The sequence below is a fragment of the Sebastes umbrosus genome, chromosome 7 (assembly GCF_015220745.1).
Source record: "Sebastes umbrosus isolate fSebUmb1 chromosome 7, fSebUmb1.pri, whole genome shotgun sequence".
Taxonomy (NCBI): Eukaryota; Metazoa; Chordata; class Actinopteri; order Perciformes; family Sebastidae; genus Sebastes; species Sebastes umbrosus.
The window spans coordinates 6349411-6368734 of NC_051275.1; the positions used below are offsets into that span (position 1 = coordinate 6349411).

The following is a 19324-nucleotide window of genomic DNA, read 5'->3' on the forward strand; positions in this document are numbered from 1 at the left end:
AATATCCTGTCCGAGCAATGGTCCAAAACCCCAAAAATATCTTGTTTAATATCATAAAAGACAAAAATCCCAGAAAGTATTCACATTTGAGAAACTGAAACCAGAAGATTTGGGGCATTTTTTCTTAAAAATTACTTCAATGATAAAATGATTATCAAAATTTAAAGAAATAACACATTTACACACATAATAAACATAATACATTTCTGTTGTAATTAATCAACTAATCGTTTCATCATTTTAAGTGTGTGTGTGTGTGTGTGTGTTTGGATTCAAAATGATTACGATTTTTAGTTTTTTAAGGGATGTTTGTAAAGACTCATGGTTGTCCTGTATTTTAAACACAGAAAAAGTAGTGCTGCCTCATTGTATCAATCCGCACGTGCAGAGCGGAATAATACAGTTCTTGTAGGCCTACAAATAGGAAATATTGATTAATTTGATCACCACCACAGATCAGTGTGATTGTGTTTGAGGGGGATGCCATTATGTCAAACAGAAACTTATGGATCATCATGAATGTAAAAACATGGAGGTGATTCAACAGTGAGTCATAGTTACATTACGCAAACAAGGCAGAAGCGCAGGTATAAGGTCACATGACTGAAACTAAAAAATAACCCGAATGAAACCATTACTATGTTACTAAGATTTGACTAAATCATTTTTTTAGTTTTTATTTTAATTCAATAACAACTCCTTGAAACTGTGTCTAGGCTCAAATATAAAGTGTAGCTTCTTCAAAACCACTACAACACTTTGTAAATACCAAGCACTGTCAGTATTATCATCGAGTTAATGGTGGTGTTTTATTTATTTCAACATTTCCCTGTAGTCGTTTCCCATTTAAGGTCCCATATATCTGCCCTTTCCATGAGGCGGGAGGGCATGCAGCCCTTACGTAGCAGTGGCAGGTAAACAAGGCCTATGGAAAGGAGGCTAGGACATGGGTCTTGGGCTGTGGAGTACAACACATGCGCAGTGTAACTGAAGCTGCGGTCGTGCGTTGCAATTGACTCAATTTCGGTGAGTGCAGACCAGATTTTACTGCGCATGTGTTGTACTCCAAAAATATGACGCGTTTATGACGCGTGACCTAACCTCCTTTCCATAGGCCTTGTAGGGAAAGAGGAAGGTGCTGCAGGTGCGGCTGCGATGAGGAGACACGCCCGCAGAAACCTGAAGCTCCCGGAACAAAAGTTGTTTTCTCTGCTGTTCCGTCCAGTTTCTCTGGACACATACACGCGACATATTTAGTCCAGACAGACATTAGTGAACATTTCGACCGGAGAAGAACCTTTTTTAAAAGAAAAAACACATTTGTTCTTGGTGTATTCGGTTTGTGTTGCTCGCAGGTTGAATTAGGTTGAGAATCACCTGTTGGCGACTAAAAGGTCTGCAGATTCACCTCGGAACAGCCTGCTGGGCAGCTTCAACAACTAATACAGTTCAGGTGTTTTTATCTCGTTTTGGTTTTAATTGTAGCAGTCCAGGTGTTGACCACTCATGGACTACATGGACAGTGGACCGAGATACACCCCAAAGTCGGTAAGAAACTCCTCTACAGCCTACACACATAAAGTCATGCAGCTCAGCCAGAGGCTCCTAACAATGGTGCATTTATATGTGGGACAGTGAAGACAGGAAGTGAACCAAACTGTTGCAGAGACAAAGTTAAAAGTTAAAGTTAGTGTGAGCTATAATGGGTAAATGAACCATAGCAAACCTGTCAGACATGAAGTAGATAGGTCACTGGTGTTGTCATTCCACACAGAGGCTGCATACAACACTTGAAATACAATACCCTGCATTTTAAAAAACCCTCAACAGTGTGAGCCACTCTTATCACCAGCACACTGTTTTGCCTAAAGACAAACATGTTACCAAGTGAAACATAAATCCAGCACTCGGAAGCTGAGAAAACCTGCTTTCATTCCTTTGCCAAAGCTTCTGGTTCTGTACTGATTAGAGGCTGAGCCAGGAGTTTAATTTGCTCTTTTTTTTTGGGACAAGCTTTTAAACTCGTTATTCCCACGTTAAAAAAAAAAAGAAAAAGGCACAAAAATCATCTTTAGATATGTGAGAGCACTGTAAGAGTGAATACCTACTTCTGAGGCTGCACAAATGTGTTATTCTGATACAAGAAAACCTCTAATGTGCATCTGGATACGGATCAATGTACAGTAGGTCCACACATTGTGATTGATGGTAAATTTTTCATTTAGGTAAGAGCAGCAATTCATGAGAAAATAATCAGAAATCCTATTATAAAATCCTGGTTTGTCATGTCCTTTGGCCTGTGGTATAACTTTCCACCAAACGTCCTTGTAAATCAGATTTTTGAGATACCCTGCTAGCTGCACTCATCCAGCTCCTTTTCTCTGGTGCCTTATTTCCAAAAAGTTAGCACAATAGAAAAAAAAACTTTTTTCCAAATAGTGATTCTCTGTTGACCCTCCCTGAACTCCATCAGCGAAGTTCCTCAGAAAGTAAAGCAGGCAGCCGTTGAGGGTTTGGTGCCTGAATTCCTTCAGGTTCCTCCACCCTGTTATGACTTGTTCACTTGTGTCCTTCTCTTCTACACACTCATTCAAGATTACTCCACACACAGCATCAAAATAATATGACAATAAACACATTGCATTATGTGAGATATGGCCTTCAGTCTCAGAGGAGAGATCTGAGGAGTATTCAGTCACAAAGTTGCTGTGCTAAGCGTGTTTTGGTCATTGACAGTGAGGCTGGGTAATAATTAAATGCCATTTTAAACATATTATGATTACATGATGTGTATTTGACATACTTACATTTCTGTTGTCTACTAATATTAATAACCAAAATCCTGTTGTTTAAAGACTGACATTTTAAGGAATGTAATTTGAATAGTTAAGAGTTTTGTGTTTGTTTTTTATTATAATTCTATTGACTGAACCGTATGAATGCTGTCTTCATGCTCACTAAAGATTTACACTTGAATGGAGACATGTTCTCTCTGTTTCTGCATTTAAAATCTATTTCCCTTTAATTTGCAGCTTCTAAGAAAAACACCTTGGGCGGTAAATGCGTGATGCATCATGCATTTAATTATTTGGTTAACAAACAGTCCAGAGCCATGCATATCTATTCCACAGACTCTGCAATGAGCCTTTAAAATGGGACAGATGTCAAACCTGCTCTTTAAAAATACATGCTTGCCCTCATAGGTGCAGTATAATCTATTGTAGTCATTCAGCATGAGTATCAGGTTTATACAAGGGGAAAGACAGTGTTGTCCTTGGTTTATAAAACAGTTCATGGACTCGTAGTTTTGCACTGCAGATGATCTTACAGTAAGCACCTTGCAGTTGTAAAACGTACTGGCTCAAAATTAAAGTCATAGGAATCTTTTTGTAAACATCCCGATGCTTTTAAGATGATCTTTTGTTGACCCGGGAAGTTCAGTTTTTTAGGGCCTTTAATTTTCTAATACAGTGAGCATGCAGAGAAACTTGTTGTGTTCCACTTCAGATCTGCGAGTGGTTTTTACTCCCAGCAGGTTAGACAGGATTTTACAAGGTGAAACCTTTGTACTCCCTCCCCCCCTTCGTCCAACCTCTTAAAGGTAACCACAGAGCCGTGACTCATCATGAAGTTTCCTTCTAATTCATTAAAAGCACCAGACACTGAAACTGTCCTTTCTGTGTTTTATGGGTAGATTTAGAAGGAAAATCTGTTGAGATTTCTTTCTTTTAAAAGGTTAATAGTCAAAGAAAAGCATGTAGTCATATTTCAGAAGATAGTTAATCTGGTTGAGGACCTTATTGTGTAGGTCACCAAAGGCTGGGACATTCCTAAAATACACAAGTACCTACTTGCTGTATGCTGCTTTCACTTCTCTTCAGCTCAATATCTACTCCGGTAGAGAGGAGACATATACTTCTATTTTGTCTTAAGAAGCAACAGTGTCACTAAAAGAACATCCTTGGGGGGAGGTGGGGGGAAGCTTCTGCAGCTTTATGTCCACAAATGTATTCACGCTCCTGTGAAATGGTTGGAATGAATATTTTATATCTTATTATAGACCCTTCAGTTTTATGTGTTGATCATTCATTCATCCAGACACCTGTCTGTCTGTGTGTCTTCCAGGACAAAGACTGGGACACCTCTGTCCAGTTCCTGCCAGCGTCGGATAACAAAAAGCTTGAGAAGAAGAAGGGTCCGGGGAAAGTCGGGGCCGTGATCGGCGTGGTGATCTTTGCTGCCGTTATTGCACTTATGACCGGACTGCTGGTCTGGCATTTCCACTGTAAGAACTCCTTCCTTCATATTAATTAGACTAATAGGACACAAGCACGTAGGGCTGCAACTAATAATTATTTTCATTGTTGATTAATGTGTCAATTATTTTCATGATTAATTAATTAGTTGTTTGGTGTATAAAATGCAAAACAATGGTGAAAAATGTTGATCAGTGTTTCCCAAAGCCTAGGACGACATCCTCGAATGTCTCGTTTTGTCCACAACTCAAAGATATTCAGTTTATCGTCATAGAGGAGGAAAGAAACTATAAACTATTCACATTTATGAAGCTGCAATCACAGAATTTTCAGTAGTATAGTATAATAACAATTCCAATAGTTGACAACTAATCGATTAATCGTTGCAGCTCTAATAGCAAAGAGTTAATAAAAAGGATGTTAACTTTGAAGTAACCTGATCATATATCATCATATCACAATCAACATCATATATCTTATTTTTTATATGTCCTTTGCAGAGCTCTTAGATTTGCCAGATTGTTTTCATTCTAGCTAGTCTAATAGATGATGAGGAAATAGTTAAAAAAGGCCCTTTTGCACATTGTTAAAGGGATAGTTCAGGTGTTTTGAAGTGGGGTTGGATGAGGTACTTATCCATAGTCAGTGTGTTACTTACAGTACAGTAGATGACGGTCGGCACGACCCCAATTTGGAGAAACAGACAGGAGTACCAGCACGGGAGCAAAGCAATATACTGCTGTGGACCGGGGCAGCAGCAAAACGGATTTTAGCCACCTAAAATAATATATATATTTTTTTTAAAAACAGTTTAAGTGTACGCTATCTTGCCATCACATGGCCCTTTCCGACAGGAAACTGAACTTCGATGAGAGCATAGATAAGTTTCAGTTGAGTTCCCCGTCGGAAAGGGCCATGTGATGGCAAGATAAAGCGGTGAAAATATTCTAGATAGAGCATACACTTCAACTGATATTGTTTTTTTTTAAGATGAGCCTTTCTCTTAGGTGGCTAAAATACGTTTTGCCGCCGGCCATGTCCACAGTAGTACATTGCTTTGCTCCAGTGCTGGTACTCCTGTCTGTTTCTACAAACTGGAGGCGTGCTGACCGTCATCTACTGTAGGTAATAGACTGACTATGGATCAGTACCTCATACAACCCCACTTCAAAACACCAAACTATCCCTTTTAAGACCTTTTCTGGATTCACATAAAAGTACTTGTGTCTTTGCCACTGGTTAAACATTCCTCTGTCCTCTGTCATTGGAGTTTTTGAGATGTCTTGATAACAAACAAATAGACAAACAAACAGGACAAAAAATACTTCTTTGGTGGAGGTAAAAGATATATGGATCAAAAGGGAGAGAAAGCCTACATTCACTTTGCTGTTCTCTTTAAGTTCCTTCTGATAAAATAACAAAAACGCATACAAGTTTTTAATGAACTATATGTTCATAGGCAAGTTAGAGCTCACTGCACCTTTATTCAGTTTATTCTGTCTGATTATTTTCACGTGCAAATGATTGAAACCTAGAAGGAGAGATTAAAGCGATCAGTTGAAACAAGTACACCTGATGGACTTCACAACTCAAAAGATAGAAGGAAGAAAAATTATTGACAAAAGGTTAACAAAGCCCAGATCAGACGAAAAGCCACAGCACTGAGGTAAACTTGTCTTGTGCACTAAGAGTGTGTCTGTGTGACCCTGCAGTTCGTAAAGATGTGCGACTCAAGAAGATGTACATGGGCTCCATGCGGATCACCAACCAGGTGTTCGAAAACGCCTACGAGAACTCCAACAGCTCCGAGTTCAAGGCGCTGGCGAAGCAGGTGACCTCACAGGTGAGACTGCTGCTCAGGCCTCCACGCCACCGCCACCGCCACCGCCCTGTCCTCAAAAATTAAGTTCATTCATCATTCTCTGTTGTGATTTTGCTCCCGTGTCTTCCAGCTTAAAGCCATCTATTCCAAAAGTCCACAGCTGGCCAAAACATATGTTGGTTCTACAGTTACAGATTTCAGGTACGACTCCTTTTATTATTCTCTCTACCAAGAGGATCGTGTGTCATTTCCTGTTTGTCTGTGTGTTGATTAGCAGGATATCTCAGAAACAGATTTAACTGAACTTTGGAGGAAAACTAGGCCAAGGGTGAAGTGATTGTTTTTGGTGTGATCTAATAGCACCGCCATTTTAACACACTAATCTTTAAATATTTTTCTGTTATTAAAATTGCAAGTTCAGAGGATTGTGCATGTGTGGTCTTTTTTTTTTTAAAGATTTACATGCCCCAAAATGGATGGGATTTACTGTTACTCTCAGTGTTTCAGTTTACTTAAAATTTTATCAGAGTATAGAGCTGTAGTATAGAAAATAAATTCATCAAACAGAAAGACATAAGTCATAATAATAATAATAAGAAAACAATGTGTTACTGAAATAAAAGTTTGCCTAGGTAACACTACAACTTTACATCCAAACCCAGACAAATTAAATTATTGTTGCTGCATTAAAAGCTATTATTATTACATTATTTTATTCCTTTTCACAAGATAATTTGTACATAGCTGTGGTTGGGAACAGGGTTATTATAGTTAACTAAAACGAAAATAAGCAGTGAAAAATATTTTTAGTAAACTGAAGCTGAAAAACGAATAAAAATAAAATTTTAAAAATGAATGTAAATTAATTTCAGTTTTAGTTTTCTAGCTTTAATATATCACAACTGAAAAAAAGGAGACCGCATTATTCTCCGTCAACTTTCGTGACATTGAACCACAGAAATTGATCAGACTTGACATTCCAGGAGACGGTGCTATGCTGCGGTGCTTTACATCGGACACTGAAGTAGTACGAGGATTAAAATGAAACATTATGGCCATTCCTATACAGTTCTCCAACCATGTATTTTGTATGTATATGTAGCTACATACTTCTAAGTCATTATACCTAACTAAAACTGAACAAAAATGAAATTAAAAAGTCAAAACTAAATATAATAAAAACTAATTAAGAATTGAAAACTATTATATAACCATGGTTTGGAAAGAGCTGTTATAGTACTATCACTGATTTACAGTATTTAATAGAAGCCCAATAAGGGTCTTTATGTGTCTGACCCTGTTAGTATAGTGACATTTATTTTTTCACTTTGCTCCACCTCTATACTATTTTTAATTGTTGTCTCAATGCTCTCAGTGAAGGCAGTGTCATCGCCTACTACGTGTCCGAGTTCAGTGTCCCCGCGGGCCAAGAGGCATCTGTGGACAGCGCCATGTCTTCGATGGAGAAGCTGGTAGACAAAGAGCGGCGTACCGTGTCCAGACCTGGCAACTCTCTGGCCTTTGACGATATCACAAATTCAGGTAGAGTCAAAGCAACAGTCCATAATCTGTCATGCTGTTTTGCTCGTGGTTTGTTGTGGAATGTAAAGTTCTGTCTGTTTTGCTGCCAACATCCTCATCTTAAGTTATTTGTTTTGTGTTTCATCTCACAGCACTTGATCCCCGCCTGGTTCGAACATCATTCAGCAGTAAGTGCTCAGCTTGCATCTATGTATCTTTGACAATTAATTTATATAAAACAGCAAACATATCTAAGACATAGTTCATGGGGTTTGTAACATGTTTCCAAAGCTGAAAATATAGCTGAAAACCATTATGTTTCTGACATATACAGTTAGCTGACAAGTAGTTGTTTTGTTTGCAGCGTGTTGTTCTACCCAGCGAGGATTAAAAATTCTGTAATTTATACTCTTTAGAAAATAAAAGTCTGACTTTCATGATAAACATGTAGTCTAGCCCAGTGATTTTCTATGTGGGGGCCACCAGGTGGGCCTCAGCAAATTGGAGGGCAGATGAGGGAAAATGCTAGAAAGAATAATGTTTTGAAAAATATAATCTTATTATTATTATTATTACAAAATATAATTTATGATAATAATATATAACATATATATACTGTATATATACCTGTGAGGGTTTCTGGACAATATTTGTTATTGTTTTGTATTATTATTTGATTTCGAATAATAAATATATACATACGTTTGCATAAAGCAGCATATTTACCCACTCCCATGATGATAAGAGGATTAAATACTTGACAAATCTCCCTTTAAGGTACATTTAACTACAGACAGTCATACGATTAATCACAATTAAATATTTTAATTGATTGATAGCCCTACTGTATATATTTGGGTATGCAATTTGTTGTTGTTTTCCCTAAAGAGCTTTAACCAGAAATGCAGGATTTTAGAATGAGTGTACAAGACTGAAACTCTTCTATTTATTTGGCGTCATTGTGACTTATTTACCTTTAGTCCAGTGTTTCATCATGCTGAAGTACTAATTAGACAGCAGTTGCATTGTATTATGCAATTGGGCATTTGCATAGTAAATATTAGCACAGTGATATCAGAATAAGTTCGTAAACAGGTCCTGATCTGATCCTTAATCTGCATTGAGATAACTGGGCTGCTGCAGTCCTGTGACCGTGATTTACACAGTTGAATGTGAACACCAATAAAAGTCTTTGTTTCTGTCTCAGAATTCTACAGGTTTGAAGAACACACAGTGACAAATCAAATCAGGCAGATCCAGTCCCCTGGCTTCCCCAACAGTCCTTATCCCGCTGACACCTTCATCCAGTGGAAGTTGAGAGCAGACCCCAACCATGTCATCAAGCTCGACTTCGACACCATGAATCTGGAAGAGAACTGCAAGAATGACTTTGTCAAAATCTACGACTCCCTGGTGGCCATCGAGAGCCGCGTTATGGAAGAGTGAGTTTTTCCTTTGGTCTTCAAGATGATACATAACTCACCTGCCTCCTGCGCTCTTTATTTTCATGTAGTGGCTCACTTAACATTTATTTTTAGATTTGGATAGAGGACTATATCTTGTATGTAAGGCCCTCTGCTGGTCAGATGCCGTGCTTCTGATGGATCTTTATACTGCACACAAAGGTGCAGCTGCCTAACATTGGCTGTGTTACGCCTCAATTCTAGAATAATAGCACTTGCAATATGACAGTTGAGTCTAAATCTGTGAGCAATGCAGATGAAAGAATTTGAGAATGTGATTGCTCTTTCCAAAACACAAAAACAGTCAGAAAGCAACCAGGACCTCTGCAGGCAGAACTTTCATGTGTGTATGATAAAATCATTAGCAGCACGGGGGCAGATACAATGCCTCAGTGATAAATGGTATAATCGTCCCAAATTGACACCACATGATACTTTTCTCTTAGGAGGGCAGTGGACGAGGATCTTTTTTTTTTTTTAGGTTTTACAGGTACAGTGTGTAGCATTTGGTGGCATCTAGTGTTATGGTTGCAGATTGCATCCAACTGAGTACCCCTCCGTTCACTCCTCCCTTTCCAAGACTGCGGTAATGTGAGCCGCCGAGTGCAAAACCGTGGTAACACCGTTGGCCTCGCTCAGAGGCCATCCTCACCATAATAACTCTACTTCAGAGGCAACGGAAGTCAGACGGCGGCTGGCGGTACCACGGTTTTGTACTGTGCGGCTTTCACAAGCGTGTCGGAGAACTACGGTGGCCTTCAGGTAACGTAAAAACACAAAAGGCTCTCTCTACAGCCAGAGTTTGGTTTGTCCGTTCTGGGCTACTGGAGCAACATGGCGGAGCAACATGGCGGACTCCGTGAAGAGGACCCACTCCCTATGTAGACATGAAGGGCTCATTCTAAGCTCATGAAAGCACAATGATTCTTTGTTTCAGGTGATTAATATACGCTAATGAAAACATAATTATGAATATTATATTCCATTTCTGCTAATGGATCCCCCAAAATGTTTCACACTGTTCCTTTTAATATATGATTAAATTCAAACTGTGTCAAAAGAACCAGCCTTGTAAGACTTTAATATGATGTACTACGCTTGGGCCAAAGGTAAAAATCAAAGTTCAGTGAGTGAGAATTTTAATTCTTTACTATCGTGAAAAACCACATAATTATTCCTGCGGGTGTTGATCCAATGAAAGTACGTTGTTCTGGAATCAATTCAATAACAATGAACAGTAAGCATATAAGAAATATGTTGTCTGTTTTTGTCTTCTACAGGATGTGTGGCTACTACTCACCTAGTGAACCCTTGACCTTTCTCTCTTCCGGCAATGTCATGCTGTTGACGATGGCCTCAAACGACAAGAAGAACTACCCAGGTTTTAGAGCAACGGTCTCACAAGTTCAAAGTGGAAGTAAAGGTAGGGACTAATGTTGGTGCCTCTTTGTTACACTGGGGAAAAGGCCACTTAAAAAATAAGTTAAAGGAGCAATATGTAGCACTGACAGCTAGCGTTTACAATGGGTAACGGCAGTCCAGATTCAAAACACTGGAACACGTCCGCTCCTCTGGTGTGACTGATAGCAGTTAGCGCACGTCTTCGCAATTTGAGGGTTACTTTTCAGACATGATCGAGTTAGCCTTACTGCCAGCGGTAGTCGGAATCACTTCACCGGCTGTGTGTCTCAAATCACTCGCTGCCTTGATAACCAGCTGCACACGGACCACAGAGAGATGTGCCGAGGCTTTTCAGGTCGGATAGAATCTAACGTTAACGTCATCTCTGTTGATCCAGTTTGTTAGCTTGCTCCCATTGGTGCAGAAAGCTGTTTGTGTGCCAATTTGTTTCATATGTGGCAACGGGGTGTCGAAATGGGCAGTGGACGGGATCACACAGATCCAAAACAAAAACAGACATTACAGGTTAGGTGATTATGTCTCATATTAAGTATTATGAGATATTTTGACCAGTGTGCAAATGCTGACACTAACATATATATTTTTTTTAACAGGTACGACATGCGGTAGCAAGCTGACGGGCGAAAAGGGCAACTTCTCTTCTCCCAACTTTCCAAATTACTATCCTCCTCGAACTTCATGTCAGTGGTCGATCCAGGTGAGACGGTTACACAGCCGTATCGTATTTTTCACACAGGTTTTTCTGCTCTGTTATGCTCCTCAGAAGGTCACAGATCACCATGTCAGTTAGTTTTAACTCGTCTCTGTCAATCATTAAGGTCCCTGCTGGTAAGGCGGTGAAGGTGACGTTCAGAAAGTTCTTCTTGAACGAGCCTGGTGGGGAAAACGGTAAGGACTGTCGCAAAGACTACGTGGAGCTCAATGGAAAGAAGTGAGTCCATGCTTGTATCTCTGAGGAACCACATAGGATTTGCATAACAGAGCAGACGTGTCACTACTTGTGCGTCTTATCCTCAGACTGTGTGGAGATAAACCTGACGGAACAGTGACAGAAACCAGCAGCACCAACAAAATGGACGTGATGTTTTCCTCTGACGACTCCTACGTGGACCTAGGTTTTGACGCATGGTACGAGGCCATCGATGCCAAACACCGTAAGTGAATCCCCGATAATGATTATTTCTCGACATTTTATTTTTGTTTTTTTGACGGGAACAATACATGTAGGCATCAAAACTGAGCAACTTATACTTTTTCAGAAGTATACAGTGATGCCATGTCATTTGTTTTTGATCCATTATTTTCAGTGCTTGTTTATATAGGCAGGTGTATCTCATGTGAACTCTGTCACCCACAGCTTGTCCAAACCAGTTCCAGTGCAAAAACCAGCGCTGCATTAAAACAGTCCTCAAGTGTGACGGCTGGAATGACTGTGGAGACATGAGCGATGAATTAAACTGCAGTAAGTAGAGAAAGAGTAGTCTAAATCAATAGTCTAATTACTCTCTACGTCGTTGGCACACAAAGTGAGTTTAACTGTGTTTTCCTCCAGAGTGCGATGCAAAGGACATCAGTTGTAAGAATGGGCTGTGTAAGCCCATGTTCTGGAAATGTGATAGTGTAGATGACTGTGGAGACCGCACAGATGAGCTGGACTGTGGTAAGACCCATTGACACTGATGGAGGACCAATTTTACATGAGAACTGAAAGGCTTTCTGTTTTTCCTCATACCTGTCTGTTTCTTTTGTTTTCTAAGGTGGATGCAAATCTGGACAATTTACATGTAAGAATAACAAATGCATTTCTGAGAAGAATCACTGCGACGGCAGAGACGACTGCGGGGATGAATCAGATGAGCTCAACTGTGGGAGAAGTAAGACTCCTTTTCTAAACTGCAAAAATGTCTCCAGACTAGGGCTGTAAAAGTTAACCTGATAATAACGCGTTAACGCAAATTTGTTTTAACGCCACTCATTTCTTAAACGCATTAAAGCAATTTAGGATTTTTAATTAACCTTTTAAAAATCCGACAGGCATCATATGAAACTGGAAAACTTAAGGAATCCATTATTGGTACTAACCATGTCATACTAGCTTGCCGCAAAGGAGTCCCTTGACCTCTGACCTCAAGATATGTGAATGAAAATGGGTTCTATGGGTACCCACGAGTCTCCCCTTTACAGACATGCCCACTTTATGATAATCACATGCAGTTTGGGGCAAGTCATAGTCAAGTCAGCACACTGACACACTGACAGCTGTTGTTGCCTGTTGGGCTGCAGTTTGCCATGTTATGATTTGAAAATATATTTTTATGCTAAATGCAGTACCTGTGAGGGTTTCTGGACAATATTTGTCATTGTTTTGTGTTGTTTATTGATTTCCAATAATAAATATATAAATACATTTGCATAAAGCAACCTCATCCACATTGTGGAAATCATCTAAATATTCAGCCATGACATTGAAAATATTTGAGATAACACTAAGCTACGCTTTCTGTACTCCAACACAACACACTCTGACCGGCTCGTGTTTCCACCATGGATGTATTCCACTTTTCCACCACTGTCTTCTGGCAACACGTCACCTCTCCAGATTTCAGAATGAGACTTCTCCTCGAGCAAGACTCTTTCCATAACGTCAGACTCTTATAATAACAATCAGAGCCCGTCATGTCAAAAACAAGCACTTTTAGTGTACGTAAATGACGGTGCCAGCTTGCCCCAATAGAACCATATTGCAGCCTGTGAGCAGCTGCCGTCTACAGCGCTCTCCCTCAGTACTGGACCAGTTTCCGAAATTGTTGTTCCTATTAGTCACTTCGCCACAAACAAATGGGAAAATAGGGTCCAGGTTGGCTGAAGTTACCCTTTAAACAGTTTGCATGTGTAAAAAACACATTTAAGGAAGACATAATTGATGATGCTGAAATTTGTTTTTACCCCACACTGAGGGAAATCTCTCAGGGTCTGTTTCATAGTTTGAATTGTTCTTCCCTCCCTCTCTCTAGCCACTGAATTGAAATGCAGTGATGTTACATACAGATGTAAAAACAACAAATGCATCAGTAAACCGAACCCAGAATGTGACGGCACAGATGACTGCGAAGATAGATCTGACGAGGAGAACTGCGGTATGTCCCAATCAAAGCCTCAGTGGGTGCACGTACTTTGCCTCAGATTCACAACTAGTTATTATCGCCATCTGCGTGACAAAACAGATGTGAACTTCCACCCACTTCAGGCACGACAACAAGCTGCAACAAGCCAGCCCTGTGATTCATTGATTGTTTACTTTGCAGACTGCGGGAGGAGCATGTTCAAGACGTCGCGTATCGTGGGCGGTCAGAATACAAAACAAGGGGAGTTTCCCTGGCAGGTCAGCCTCCACGTCAAAGGTTCCGGTCACGTGTGCGGTGCGTCCATCATCAGTCCAGGCTGGCTGGTCACTGCTGCCCACTGTGTGCAAGATAGCGGCAAGATAAGGTAGCATCTTACTTTATGTTTTATGTTCTCACTGGCAACTAGAAATCTTTATTTTTCTGCGTAATGTGACAAATCAGGGCTCATGCTCGAAGCTCTCTAAAAATAAGCAAGGTGGCGAGATCTATTTGCAGCTCAGTCACTTTTAGATGTCTGGTAATATTTCGATTTTTATATTGCAGGTTGTAGAATGACATTGAAGTCCTCTATCAATGTATTTTTATCCTGGCCACATTATTTTAGAGCCAAATAAAAGTCTCCACATTCTGCAAAAATGCTTAATTTATTTCAAATATTTTATCCCTTTTCAACTCCTTGAATAGTCACAGTTTACACAAAAACTGTGGCTGTTGTACTCCATATCTTTGTCTTGAAAGGCCTCAAGTGCTTCTTAAATTCTTTTGAATCATTAACTCAGTTGGCAGTTCAGTTGTTTGGATTTAAATATACTGTAAACAATTAGTCACATGCAAAGGGAAACCTTAGGCCTCTGTGTTTTCACTAACAACACAATGCTTGGATGTGTGCATGAATAATTTAATATGTATGAAGCCTTTCCAGACGCCCAGTGCAAGTTTTACACCATGCCTTTCTCCAACCACAGCAAGCTAAATTTAGAGCTGTCAAAAATAATAATATCTTGATATTTTAGATCTTTATACAGTACATATTCTCCCGTAGGTTGATATCATAGACTGTGTATAAGAAGTGGACGTAGTCATAGTGACGTCACCCATTGGTTTGTGGACTGCCATTTTGCAGCCTCAAGTTCGGCATTTTGGCCGTCGCCATCTTGGTTCTTTGCAACCAGAAGTGACACGAGAGGGTGGAGCTACAACCGAACGCTGAATGAGATATTTTTAGGCAACCAAAATGTTATGATTAACTTTCATGAACTGAAAACACACTGTGAAAGGGTTAAAGTTTTCAGACGAAAACTCCCAGAACGAGCAACGCCGTGGTAGCGACTTGTCAATCACAAGGCAGCCACGCCCTAAAGCATCCCCTGCTTTATGGTCTATTTGACTCTAAATGGGACCATCATTTACTAAATGAACATCATGCTGTATTGAAGAAGACTTGAAACTAGCGATTGAGACCATAAACTCATGTTTACAATGTTTACGTAGGTAATAAATCAAGTGAGGAGTAGGCTCATTTTTTTCATAGACTTCTATACAATCAGACTTCATTTTGCAACCAGAGGAGTCGCCCCCTGCTGGCTATTAGAAAGAATGCAAGTTTAAGGCACTTCAGCATTGGCTTCACTTTTCAGACCCGGAGGTTGCCCACTGGTTGATATGCATTTTCTCTGTAACTCTAACGGTAAACAAAGCCAGGCCTAACTCAGGTTTCTCGTACATATTTTCTACTGTGATGCTTGTGCCTATCAGTGGTTATCCTAGATTGAGAATAAACTTTGCGATCTGTTTTTGGTGTGCGTCCTCAGATACTCCCAGCCCGGCACTTGGGAAGCGTACCTCGGCCTTCACACCCAGAATAAGATTGGAAGTGCCGTGGTGAAGAAGAACCTGAAGCAGGTCATACCCCACCCGAACTACAACTCATACACCTATGACAATGACATCGCCCTGATGGAGCTGGACAGTCCCGTCACGTTCTCCGATTACATCAGGCCCATCTGCATGCCGGCTCCCTCACACGATTTTCCTATTGCTAGCACTGTGTGGATCACTGGGTGGGGCGCCACTCGAGAAGGAGGTGAGTTTTCACAAACGATAAACCTCGTTTTTCTCATTTTGGTGAATACTTGTAGCCTCTGGAGGACAGAACCTGCCAAAATAAATAAATAAATGACTCGATATAAATAAATGTCATTAAATGTAGCAAAAATAGAATGAAAAATGTAGACATTAATTAATTGATAAAATGTTATATAAATTGATATTTCTGTTTTAATTTGCTTCTTTATTTATTTATCTTTGTATTAATTCCCTCATTTATTTACTCTTCTGTTTAATTTTCCCTTTTAGTTATTTATGTATTATTTATTAAAATAGAAATATCAATTTGTGTCACACTTTATCAGTTAATTAATAGCTACATTTATTTTTAATATTATTTTTGCTATATTTAATGACATTTATTTATTTAGTTATTTATCGAGTCATTCATTTATTTATTCATTTATTTTTGATTTTGGCAGGTTCTGTCCTCCATAGTAGCCACAAATACTGAAACATTTTAATATATGCTGAGGCCCAAACCTAAGCTGAATCTCAGCAGTTTTTAATTTAGTGGTTTTGTTTGGTGCTGCTCTGTTATATACTGGGTTTTCATGATTTGCTAAAATATATTAATTGTAGCAGTAGCTCTATATTTGCTTACAGATAAATGTCATGTAGTTGCTAATACACACCTTACAAGTTTACCGAGGACCTACTAATAGAAATAATAACTTGGACTTTCCATTACTGGAAGTTTAATGTTCGAGCCCCAACCTGATGGCATGATATTTAGACCTAAACATAAGCGTGATGGTGTCCTCCTGTTGTGTTTGTGATTCAGGATTTGCTGCAAAAGTGCTCCAAAAGGCCGATGTCCGAATCATCAACAGCAAAGTTTGCAACGATTTGATGGGAGGGGGGATCACGTCTCGGATGTTGTGTGCCGGAGTGCTGACCGGAGGAGTCGATGCTTGTCAGGTATGAAAAGGCCCTTGAACCCCGTTCTGCCCTGCTTGCTTTCTTTCTTTATGTTTCAGCTTTCTCCCAGAATGTTATACAAAACAAGGCATATTAATTAATATTTAACAGGCAAATGTGACAATTGGATAGAAATGTAACTGTTGTCAATTTTACCCTGGTTGCTTAAAGGGGAACACCATTACAATATGTTATTCCCATGGCCTAGGAAAGTTCAATCAATATTTGTGAATATGAGCTCCTCTCTAGCTCAAAGCCAGAAACAAGAGAAGTAAGTCTCAAACTTGTGATGTCATAGATAGGGTATAAAGTCTGGAGCTGCTCCATAGACAATGAATGGGAGACTGGATGTTTCTTTTCTTTTTTATACCCAATTGAGCTTTATTCTATTGTAGTGTTGTCAGTTCTGAAACAGAAAATGTCCCGATATACTCAGAACATTCCCCTGGGTGCTCTCAGTGTCATCTGGAACATCTCTCCCAATTAGAGTAGCTTTCACACTTTATACCCTATGACATCACAAATTTGAGTTATAGCACTCTAGTTTTTGGATTTTGGGAGAGAGTTGTTCATGTTTACTAATATTTTTTGGACTGTCTTAGACCATAGGAATAACATGAATGAATTTAGAAAATGGGCGTAGTTCCCCTTTAATACCCTTGTTTTTGTTTTGTTTTTTGCATTGTCTTACAATTTAATTGATCACACAGAAAAATAAAGAATAAAGAAATAAAAAATAGAGAAATGAAAGAGGGAAGGGTGTAGGAGGAAAAAGTGAGGAAAGGGGCATAGAGACAAGAAAATAGGTGGAAAATAGAAATGATGCCCCACACTGCCCCATGTAGTAACTCTATGCTAACACACGTACCTGTATTTATGTTTGTTAGGGGGACTCTGGCGGCCCTCTGTCCAGTCCGTCCGGCACTCGTATGTTCCTGGCAGGAGTGGTCAGTTGGGGTGACGGCTGCGCCCGCAGGAACAAGCCTGGCATCTACACAACAGTCACCAAATTCCGTGGGTGGGTCAAAGAGAAGACGGGAGTGTAGACCACTGCAAAATTGGTCAAACGAGGCCATATTGGCATGAACATGGACTGATGACAAAGTACAACAGTACAGATTTTTGCTTCACCACTCTGACTTTCCAGCTGATGTAGTGGCCTTGACTCCCAGTAGCAGCTGCAGTGGAAAATGCACTCTCTGCTTCAAGAGCAATTGCAACATGTTTTATGTCCACTGTGATTTTATGAGGGTGGGGTTGATGAAATGTTTTTAAATGTAAATAAAGGTTTTATTTTTGTGTTTTTTGCTGTTGTTGTTTTAGCGTGTTTTGATGGAGAACTATGTTATGTGCTGCACAAGAAATAGATTTTAGACGTGATTGTTACACATGTACACAAATGAATTGTGCTTCCTTGTACTCTGTTGTCCTGTGTTTTATCGGTAGATATCATATGAATTTCCCACCATTATTCCTTGTTGTCTTTGTTCTGAATTTTATAAATTAAAAACAAGAACAACAAGCTAATTCCATCTTACCTCCTATGGCTTGGTATTTTACTCATTTTACTATTGATTTTCAGTCCATCGGAAATCCCTGAAAAGTTAGTGATGTGATTGGTCACTTTGGAAAGCAGTACCCCTACTCACCATGGATGGTATTTAATTTTAACAGATGTTAACTGCTTTTCTATCAGCGCATAAAACATATCAGCTTAAACAAGTAGGTTTTGTTTGAGTTTAATCTTTCATGTTTAATATAATGATATGGCCTCTATTCCATTCAGCACAATAATCGTAATCCATCCAGTTTAATCTGTGTCAAATCTGTGTAAATGTGTGTTTTATAGCAGATGCTTTTAAATAAAATATTTCTAATATAACTGTTTTCATGCTCTGACATGCATTTCATCTACGATTTTTGGATTCATTTACTTTACGACCATCATATTTGTATTGCATTGCACCTAATTTAAACTGAATTCATATTTTAATTGATTTGTTCACCTTGCAATATTTCCATTACACATTATTTCAGTGTCCAGGATGTTTTTCAGAACTAATTGTGTAGAGAGACTGGAGGGAGATTGATACTGTCTGTGTCTGTGATGGACATTACATTACATAGAGAGAAATGATGGGATGTCTGAAGGAAAAGCTCATTGCCAGATGCAAATTATATTTTGTGGTGTTTTTTTATTTTGCGTTCCATTCGTGTCTCTATTTTCTCCATTATTTTAATTTCTTCTTCTTCTTCTTCTTTTCTCAGTTTCTGGCGGATCGCAACCAACTTTATGGTGCATACCGCCACCTACTGTACAAGAGTGTGTAACATCATGTCATTTTGAACATTACTGCTACTCTTAAATTCTACCCACCAATCCTGTGTCTATGTAAAGCGAGCGAGCGCGAACCCAACGCTGACTTTCGTTGAATTAACGGCCACAGGTGTCGCTGTTCACATGCATTTCTGAAAGCTACAAATAGTCCCTTTAAGAACATTAATAGTGAACATTAATAGTGAACATTAATAGTGAACATTAATAATAAGAACATTAATAGTGAACATTAATAGTGAACATTAATAGTAAGAACATTAATAGTGAACATTAATAATAAGAACATTAATAGTGAACATTAATAGTGAACATTAATATTGAACATTAATAGTGAACATTAATAATAAGAA

At 39.2% G+C, this 19324-nt stretch overlaps 1 protein-coding gene across 1 annotated transcript; it reads left to right on the forward strand.

The window, feature by feature from the left end:
- The first annotated feature begins 1111 nt into the window (after positions 1–1111).
- Positions 1112–18163, forward strand: st14a (ST14 transmembrane serine protease matriptase a). The gene is made up of 19 exons (XM_037774252.1): positions 1112–1548; positions 4126–4285; positions 5969–6099; positions 6209–6279; positions 7454–7620; positions 7752–7787; positions 8807–9041; positions 10343–10485; positions 11078–11181; positions 11303–11415; positions 11502–11638; positions 11842–11946; positions 12037–12144; positions 12242–12358; positions 13499–13621; positions 13790–13973; positions 15421–15692; positions 16500–16636; positions 17524–18163. Exons 1-19 carry the CDS (start codon positions 1507–1509, stop codon positions 17680–17682), a joined length of 2544 nt encoding a protein of 847 aa, XP_037630180.1. The 5' UTR covers positions 1112–1506; the 3' UTR covers positions 17683–18163.
- The last annotated feature ends 1161 nt before the right edge of the window (positions 18164–19324 follow it).

What these genes read in the sequence shown, in the direction of transcription:
- st14a (XM_037774252.1), top strand. Translation starts at nt 1,507, where the DNA reads ATGGACTACATGGACAGTGGACCGAGATACACCCCAAAGTCG. An exon ending in AGTTCAAAGTGGAAGTAAAG is followed by an intron (nt 10,486 to 11,077) that starts GTAGGGACTAAT and finishes TTTTTTTAACAG; the next exon opens with GTACGACATGCGGTAGCAAG. An exon ending in GGCCATCGATGCCAAACACC is followed by an intron (nt 11,639 to 11,841) that starts GTAAGTGAATCC and finishes TGTCACCCACAG; the next exon opens with CTTGTCCAAACCAGTTCCAG.